We start from the raw sequence: 9,328 nt of genomic DNA, 5'->3' as shown, positions 1-9,328 counted from the left end.
TTCCCTGTCTGTATGTATCACACAGCTCAAACACAGATCCACTCTGGGTAAAAATAGATCATATATAATCATATATAAATAATAGATAATCAGAATGGATAAGAAAGACTTAATTAAATGACTCAAGTGGACTCATTGTCAACCAAAGACCTCTGATTTTTCTCTGGAATCCTCATATTTTCCTTCTATTTATCTCATAACTCCCATTAAGAGCATTTTTATGTAGGTTGGCTCAGGGTGTGTGTGTGGGTTTAATATCTGGTAAATACAGACGTGAACAACAAACAATTTTATAATCAATTTAAAGTACTTAACTCACTATATCATTGAGTTTTTACTGTATGTTCCACTCATCAGATGGACAAAAGCAGCTCGACATAAAAGGAAACCAAGACGTCTGAAGTTTTTATTGCAACAGATTTGAACATAACTCCTCATAACAATTTGTCTAAATGATTACAAGGCTTTGTTAGACATTAAGGCTCCTAAAATATTGAGGTTGCAGTGTAATATGCAGCAGCAGTACTCCGAGTGTTGTTTGCACGTTAAACTTTGATCCTGGCTTTGAGAAACCTCCAGGCTAAACCAGCATAATTAGAAAATGAAGCAAGTAAACATGTTTTTTTTTGTATATTGTTGCTTTTTTGAGGTGTGCAACAGTTAGATGTGCATATTGTAGTGAGTCATTTAGTTTTGGTCAAACATGGCAGTAAACTGGCCCAGGGGCGCTCCAAAAGGAAAATTATTCACTTCATGCATACTAAAAGCCCTGAATGAAGACATTTAATCATGTTTTGTGAGTTTTACTTTTGAAATACTGTTACCGTTTATAAAAGATAAGGGAGAAGTTTCATGTCAACACATTCTCAAGGATTTGTAAAATGATTACATATTCAAGTCACTGTAATCATTACACACAAAGCAATCTGATGCAAGCCTTATTAAAAGATAAAATATCCAGTTAAAAATTTAAATACTGCCTTCTTCATCTAAAACAGAACGAATTTAAAACAATATCATTAAGCAGCATTGTCCCGGTTAAGAGCAGCCTCCACGGCTCCACATTACCATTACATCATCAGTGCTGTCTAAGGCCGCAAACTTGCCGTCAGTTCCTTCAGGATGTCAGAGCCGCTGCTCCAGGCAGCCACTCTGGCTCTCAGAGGAGCCTCGTCCGTTTGACGTTTCAGCAGTTTCTCCAGAGTGTAGCCTCTCCTGGGCATCACCACATCGTTTCCTCTCAGGCAGGTAGCGGGACAGAAATCATTACGGCCGTCTCCCACGTAAAATATCCGTTCATACTCCACGCCGCCGTTGGACTTCTCTGACAGGTAAACCTCCAGGACGTTTTTCTTACAGAGGTTGACGGGGCAGCGGGCGCAGTCATGAGAGTGGTAGTGCTGAATCTCCATGTAGCCGAGCTCATTGAGCCTAGCGGGGTTGGTGAAAACCTGATCCACGGCAGTTTGGACTCCAGCCGCCTGGAGGATCCAGTCTATGAACATGGTGTTGGAGTCGGAGATGACTATGCAGTCGATGGTGCTTTTATGCTCCGATATGAACGACAATAAGTCCATCATTCCACCTGTGAAGGGGATGGTCTCCAGGACGCTGCGGACCCTGTCAGGGCCGACCTCCTGGTCTCCTGGAATAATGGACAGACCCACAAAAACACAGGTCATAGGGGAAAGAGATGTTCAGGTTGGAAGGAGTGAAAGAGTTAAATCCCTGGATCTTATAACTTCACGAGAACAAGAGACAGACTGAACATTTTCACAAAATATTTTTATAACGGAAAGTCACAATCAAATGCAACAATTTATATGCCAAAATACTCATTCAAGGTATTTCTTTGTAATCATGTTTACATACTCATACCAGTAAAATGCACATTAACCATCACAATTAAATTGAAGTGAAATAAAATCAAAATAAAGTGACTAATGTCTCCCAAAATGATACCTGGACTACCATGACAACACTCCTGACATGTCATGGCAATTTGGGTAATAACCAAATGTCATAGGGTGGTGCACACAGATAAAAGAAGAAAAAGCTAAATGCACACTCACCTATATAGTTCATTACTCTGCCCATGAACTCAGTCCAGTGACCTTCTCTGTAGGAACTCGTCAGAGAATTAGGAAGGTTTTGATCTGGAAGGCATCTGGGAAAAGGAGGAGAGCAGAATCGACACAGATGAAAATAAATGTGATGCTGAAATGAACACCATCAGTGTTTTTGTAATAGAATACTCTACTGCAATATTGTATTTAAAACCCACTCAGATAACATTTGTGATCATTTTTACACATTTGGTTCATCTATTTTGATTATAATCAAATTATTCCATTGTTTACCTTTTTACCCACGTGTCACTGTTGTCATCAACCACAGTGTGGTCAAAATCAAATACCATCAGAGTCTTCATTCTTGATCAGGAAATAAAGAAAAATCAGTCAAAGTGAAACTATAGTCCTTTGGGTGTCTGTGATCTTCTGTCAATCAACTTCTACCAAAAAGAAATCAAAAGTGCCGATCTACGTCATATATATCCCGATTGCGCTACAAGATCTAAATTCGTCAAGCGAAGCGTTTGTATTCGGTATGCGGGTAACGTCACTCTCACTGCGGTGAAATTGAAAGATATCTAAAGGGACTTTGGTAGAACGCTTTCCCATTACCCGAATGTAGCCTCGCTAGCTTCAGATTGCTAATCCTCCCCCTGCGTTTAGAGTCCAAACAGCCGGAACGGCGTCAAAAGCGAAGAACGGAAGGAATCAGATTGATCTCTGGGTAAAAACGTCTAAAAATGCAAGTACAATATTCAGCTATCCAGACAAATATCGATGAATGGCGAACTCACAGGATGTTTGTCAAAAGCCACCAGTCTTCCTCTTTTATTTTGTTCTCGCGGTGTAGAACATTTCCGGAATCATTACTTCCACCTACAGGTAAAAAGACGGAAATACAATTCTACACATAAACCGTAAACGTGTACGCAAATACGGTCTTCTTCAAGGTTCCGCTACCATTGCACAGTTTCAGCGCAGCACAGTGAGGTAATCACGTTCACGATCCAGACAATCATGCTATTTAAAGTTCAAAGTGCATTAGGCTTAACCTTTTTTGAAGAACCTCCAGCTTCTTCTTTGAATCTGGGGAAAATCCACTGTAACTAAAGCTAAATAAATGCATCGAGAAAGAATAGATAGCGTTTGTTGCAAATGTGGCAGGACAGTCAATTCAAATACAAGCAAATCTACTCATCATCAAAGACAAATGTAGGGCAAACGAGCCCATTCTAGTAAATTGGAGGTTTCAAGGTGTCAACAATCACAGCTTAGACTGCAATTACACAAACACTACACAGAGTCAGAGCTGCTGGAGGGCTCCTCTATCCATCATCTCTCCATCAGGTCAACAAGACCTTCTTAACCCTTCAGCTGTGCTCTCAGTTTCTTCAGTGGGGCTTCTTCTGTTCTCATCAGGCATCATCACACTGATACTTAACTGCAATTAGCACCTGCTTGTCACAGAGTGATGACATGATAATGGATGCAAACTTAGAATCACAAATAGCTTTTTACCTTTGCTTGTGTCTCCCAGAGGATGAACATGCACATGGTCTTCTGTCTTATTAGACGTGTGTTGAGCAGGAAGATCGTGAACCACTGTCCTGGAGTCCTCAGAGAAGATGAATACCATCCAAAAAAGAGGCCAACCTCTCACTTTTGCTCATTAATATCTATTTAAACATATGAAGTTTATGAATTCACTATAGAAGTCCAATGGTTTAGTGCAACTACTGCAGCTGCATAACAGTCTAAGGAGGATGACTGTCTGCTTTGACACATTATCTTCTCTGCTGTAAAACATGATTTTGCATTATTCCTAAATTAAAGACTGTAAATGCATCAAGGGCCATTTCATGCAACTTTTCACGCTTTTTGTCTTATAAAATGTTGAGTGAGGTCAAACTTTCATCACTTTATTGGCTTTGTCTTGTCAGGTAGAGATACATGATGAAGGTTTGCATTGTACATAGGATGTGCTTTTACAAAGAAAGCACCACATAATATAAGGCAGAATGTATTTGTATTGATGAAAAGACTTATAAATGAAATTGTTAATAATAATAAATGTATTATTAACAAAGCTAGCCATTATTTACCTGGATATGGCTCTTTGCCAGGTATAATGGCCCAGAAAAGGATACAATAGCTGGAAAAATGCAAAAGTAAATAATGATATTTTTAATAGCACATTTTCTTTCTTAAATTGTTTTTAAAATGTCCAACAGGTTAGTGTCGTTATGTTTGAACGCAAACTTGACTGAAAAATACATTCATGAACGCCGTACATTCATTTCACCACTAGGTGGCAGTAAGACAGATTTATACCTAACATACCTATAAGCAAACATAGAAGAAGAAGAACTGTCACCTTATTTCCTGGTTGCATAAAGTCTGGACTCGCCTACTGCTTACATTGTTTTTCTAGTTCAAAATACATCGTTTTTACATCCTAGAAACTACCATGCTGAAGGGTCTGGGGACGTGGCTGGGCCTGGAGGACCCGGGGCTCACCTCGACGTCGGATGACAAGGAGAAGCTGGTAGAAGAGCAGGAAGAAAAGGTGGTGGAAGCACAGAACGAGGTAAACAAACAACAGGCAGCAGTGCGGGATGGAGAAGAAACAGCGAGCCAGGAGAACCAAGAGAACCAGGAGAACCAGGAGAACCAGGACCAGAGGAAAGGACTGGGAGGTGAGAATCAGCTTATACAGTATACCGACGGATAGAGTGGCAGTGCTGCGCTTTATTTATTATTATTAACTGTTCGAGCCAAACAAATCCATCAAAACAACATAATTTACCGTTAATTAAAAAATAATTGACGTTTGTAACATGTGTTTGTTTGTTTTTGAATATATTTTGCATTTGACATGACAGTGAAAATACAGTTATGGGACATTTTGGAGATCGTTTTTGGATACAGAAAGAGGGAGAGAAAATGAAGGAGGAAATGTTGACAGGGACCTGTAATATGATACACACGTGGAAAAACTGCACGAGGAGACGGGTTGTTTGTTTATCTATCTTGCTGTTTATATTACAGCGTTGTTGGAGATAAATAGTTGTGCTCAGTATCAAAGTAAAAAAAAACATTGTGTCCCTCAGCCATTGTGAAGTCAAAGGGTGTGTGAGGGTGTGACTCACTCGTGTGCTTCTGTTCACGTGTAAACTGCTCTTCTTCCTCCGTGTGTAGATTACATATTCAGCTTTGCCTCCACCGCCACGAAGAAGATCTCCGACTCTGTGGTGGAGACGGCTCAGACCATCAAGAAGAGCGTGGAAGATGGAAACATCGACAGCATCATAGACAAGGCAAGTGGTCACTGACAGGTTTATCACAAGAGCAATACAGACAGTTAGTTATTGAGGTGCATTGTCATAGTTGTCACTGTGCGAAATGCTTAATCCTTGACTATTGTGTATTTGTGTTTGTGTGCATTACAATTGTGTACTCGCAGACTTTTCTGGGAGATTTCCAAAAGGAACAAGAGAAGTTTGTCTTGGAGAAAAAGGCCAAAAAATCAGGTGAGAGACAAAACAAGAATCTTGATGGACAACATGTACATTCAGAACCCACTCAATCAAAAAATCCTGTAAAATAAACATAAAAAAAACCCAGCAAACATCAAGGATAGGCAAGACAACAAAATTAAATATTTACAGAAAACAGCCAATCCAAGTCAGTTGTTTTGTACATCATGGTTGAAAAGTTTAGTTAGTCAGTAAAAGTCCTGGTTAAAAATGTGAAAAATGTCAGTAAAGTGTGTGTTACCTAGAGCTATGGCAGCGTGTAACTGACCCAACCAGTAAAATTCCATTTTCACAACAAAGAGAAACTACCCTGAGTACCACTGAGTAAAGTGGATTTCTACAGCTCATGGAGACTGAAGGTGTTTGTTTTCCTGTTGTTTGTGTCTAGAAGCAGCCGTGCCGCCCTGGGTCGGTTACAACGAGGAGGAGACGATCCAGCAACAGATCCTGGCTCTGTCAGCTGTGAGCAGTCAGAAAATATAAATATATAAACGTGTCAATATGGCACTTACGATCGTTTACCTTTGATGTAGTCTTGATTGGTAAAAAAAAGTGTCTTAATCTTTGTTCCATCTTAAGGACAAGAGGAACTTCCTGCGCGACCCCCCGGCTGGTGTTCATTTCCAATTTGACATGGAGCAGATGTATCCTATGGCCACGATTATGCTGGAGGAAGACCAACTCCTCAACCGCATGCGCTTTGACCTCGTCCCCAAACAGTCAGTAACTAGCCGTGTGTGTGTGTGTGTGTGTGTGTGTGTGTGTGTGTGTGTGTGTGTGTGTGTGTGTGTGTGTGTGTGTGTGTGTGTGTGTGTGTGTGTGTGTGTGTGTGTGTGTGGGGTGTGGGGTGTGGGGTGTGTGTGTGTGTGTGTGTGTGTGTGTAAAAGAAACAAATTAGCCCCACTTGTATGCTCGGAACAGTCTTCTAGAATTTGAACGTCTCTCTTACACAGATGATAATAATAATACCAATATGGTCCATAACACTGATTGGATGACTCTGAATGGAATTATGAGTCAAGGTAACGGTGTTAAGAGGCTTACGTCCGCCTGTGTTTGACAGTGTGAAGGAGGAGGTTTTCTGGAGGAACTATTTCTACCGCGTGTCTCTGGTGAAACAGTCGGCTCAGCTCACCGCCCTGGCAGCCCAGCAGCAGCAGCAGCAGGACAGCGAGGACAGAGGGGCCGGTGTCTCACCTGATGACGTCATCTTAACAGGTCAGTGTTTCATCTGTGCTCACAAGGCGGTTTCACCCGTGGAGAGTATTCAGCGGGCTTCTGTCACGTCCAGCTACACCGCAATATATCAGTTACTGACAATATTTACACTGCTATAAACAGAGCATGGAAACCTAGACTACATATGTGGGCGTAAGACGGATCTTACCCTCCACACCTTGTTTGCTTACATTCACTTTCAATTCAGGCTTTTGATAATGTCATGTTGACTGATTAACCTGTTATTACAATTTCTTTATTGTATCAACGTAACTGACTTGTTGTTGCCGTTTCTTCTCTGACACTTGCACAGTCAAACACACAGGGGCAAGAAATACTGAGTGAATCTGTTGGGATTTTTTTGTATTTCTGCATTCAGTCATTCAACAGATATCTATTGTTTCAAACAGTGATGAATAAATATTAGAACTTGCTCTTGACTACACTAACACAACCATTAAATATTAACTGTCAAGGTTTTAGAAGTAAGTGAATGACAGGTGTTCCAGGTTTGGGAACGCTTTGCTCCTTCAGCGACTTGGCAGCTTGCAGTCGTTGATTGGGGGGAAAATTAAACCAACATTGCATCAACAAATTCTTATACGTGAAGGTCAGGTTGACAAATTTGATGAGAAATGTATGCAGAAATCCGTGAAATTCCTGTGTCGCCACTGCATCTAAGGTGAAAACCTTCAAAAGCCCTGAGAGTCCTCTTCTCTGGCTCCGATTGAAACCCTTGTGATGCTGATGCGCAGTTGCCTCTAATGCAAATAGTATACTAGTAAAGCAAAGCACCCTTCAGGTCCTTCGGGTGACCTTTGTTAATGGTCAATGTGAAAAGCAGCCTGACAGGGAACTGCCACCTGACAAAGGTGAAGAACAGCTCAATCATTTTATTTGTGGAAGATTTGTTCGCTCTTTCCAATCTCTGGCGTTTTGCATTGCAGCACAGTGACAGTTTCTTCTCAGCACATTATCAGTGATTTGCATATGGAAAACTAATAACATTTCATTATTTCTTTTCAGACAATGTGCGACCAAAAACGCCTCCAATTTCCATCAGTGACATTCAGAAGGTAAGTGCGCTACGCTGAACACTCTTCCATATTTTCATACGTTACGACAGCTTGCAAATGAGGTAAGAATAGATTCGCAACTCTGCCTCTCGTTCCCGTCGCTCAGGCCCAGCCACCGCAGGAGGAAGAGGAGGAGATGTCAACGAGTCCTGGAGTATCTGAGTTTGTGAGCGACGCCTTTGACTCGACGGCCATCAACCAGGAGGACCTGAGAAAGGAGATGGAGCAGCTGGTGCTGGATAAGAAGGAGGTAACGCCCTCTCCTGATGGTTAGTCTCCGTCTTCATTACAACCTCGCGCGCACACAAGTGGATGTATGCTCGTGTTGACAGCTATCCACATATTGGTACGTATTCATTTTCCTTATTAATTATAGTCTTTCCTTCTTTCTGATACCCAACCCCAGAGGAGACGGCAGACTGGGAGAAGGAGCTTCAGCAGGAGCTTCAGGACTACGAGGTGGTGACAGAGTCTGACCACAAAGATGACCAGTGGGATCAAGAGATCGAGAAGATGCTCCAGGCGGACGAGAGCTAGGCGACCGGCGCGTGTCCGCCCCTCTGTACAATCAGTGGTGTGGCTTCAAAGGCCTGAATAGAGACCAATAATGCACAAGGGGATGAAATGTCAGATCCCCTGCCCCACCCCAATGTGATTATTACTATCTGTCTACTTGTAAGAATTCTCTGTAACTGAAGCAAGTTTAGATACGAAGATAGTAAGAGAAGAGCAACTCTGATGGAAACGTTAACGGTGACGCTCGGGCTGATTAATGAAGTGCTACATTAATGCTCCTTGCTTTCTGTCTTATTACTTTCCCCTTACCTTTCTGTGAGACATGTACTAAAGAGGAAAGAGGCCAGGGGGCGCTCTGGTACCAGCGCCAATGATTTTTATAACAGTAGGAGCCTGTTAGAGCTCAGAGGCCAACATTAAATTGTACTTGTTTCCACTGTTGCTTGCCGATGGGTTGTACAGTAAAGTCTGTAGTATAGTTTCAGTCAGTAAAGTCGAATGTTAAGTTACAATTATGTAAATAAAGAGAATTCTAACACTTCAATTAACTTTAAGTAGCATTTGCCTTTCATTACATCATATCGTCTACATTCCATGGTTCATTTAGATTCCTTCATGCATGTTTCTCTTCTACATGAATCCTGTATATTTCCTCTGTTTATGTTGTGTTTCAACACGTATTTTATCTTTACTCCATCTTAGCCCACCAGTAAGAAAAGCAAGTTTGAGAACCACTTGTGTAGTCCATTTGATAACAGTTTTTTCAATAATTTGCCCATCTATCTGTAGTCTATTTGTTTTCCACAATAAGGACATACAGTAGCTTCTAAAGCTTTCCTTAGCACCAAAGTGTATCAAATCTTTAAAAGAAATGTATATAATCGCCCTTCGTAGTCTTAAAATGACCTGA

General features: G+C 41.2%; 2 protein-coding genes across 3 annotated transcripts; one reads left to right on the top strand and one right to left on the bottom strand.

Annotated features, from left to right (window-relative positions):
- Positions 1 to 393: 393 nt before the first annotated feature.
- Positions 394 to 2,920, bottom strand: phospho2 (phosphatase, orphan 2). 2 transcript variants are annotated; one of them, XM_076156322.1, is made up of 4 exons: positions 2,685 to 2,920; positions 2,361 to 2,432; positions 2,073 to 2,167; positions 394 to 1,645 (listed from the first exon to the last, which is right to left on the bottom strand). In XM_076156322.1, the coding sequence occupies exons 2-4, from the start codon at positions 2,429 to 2,431 to the stop codon at positions 1,089 to 1,091; spliced, it is 723 nt and encodes a 240-aa protein (XP_076012437.1). In that variant the 5' UTR covers position 2,432; positions 2,685 to 2,920; the 3' UTR covers positions 394 to 1,088. The 2 variants fall into 2 exon arrangements, with proteins under 2 accessions (XP_076012437.1, XP_076012436.1); XM_076156321.1 differs by having other exon boundaries at positions 2,867 to 2,919.
- A 1,515-nt stretch (positions 2,921 to 4,435) lies between these two features.
- On the top strand, positions 4,436 to 8,962 carry LOC143005031 (synapse-associated protein 1-like). Its single transcript, XM_076156263.1, has 9 exons — positions 4,436 to 4,768; positions 5,271 to 5,389; positions 5,536 to 5,602; positions 5,997 to 6,070; positions 6,188 to 6,327; positions 6,672 to 6,826; positions 7,853 to 7,902; positions 8,009 to 8,171; positions 8,309 to 8,962. Exons 1-9 carry the CDS (start codon positions 4,540 to 4,542, stop codon positions 8,437 to 8,439), a joined length of 1,128 nt encoding a protein of 375 aa, XP_076012378.1. The 5' UTR covers positions 4,436 to 4,539; the 3' UTR covers positions 8,440 to 8,962.
- The last annotated feature ends 366 nt before the right edge of the window (positions 8,963 to 9,328 follow it).

The sequence above is a fragment of the Genypterus blacodes genome, unplaced genomic scaffold, assembly GCF_046128005.1.
Source record: "Genypterus blacodes isolate CSIRO-AG114 ecotype Tasmania unplaced genomic scaffold, CSIRO-AGI_Gbla_v1 ptg000067l_1, whole genome shotgun sequence".
Taxonomy (NCBI): Eukaryota; Metazoa; Chordata; class Actinopteri; order Ophidiiformes; family Ophidiidae; genus Genypterus; species Genypterus blacodes.
The sequence above is the reverse complement of the archived record's forward strand: the minus strand, read 5'-3'. Positions and strand labels throughout refer to the sequence as shown.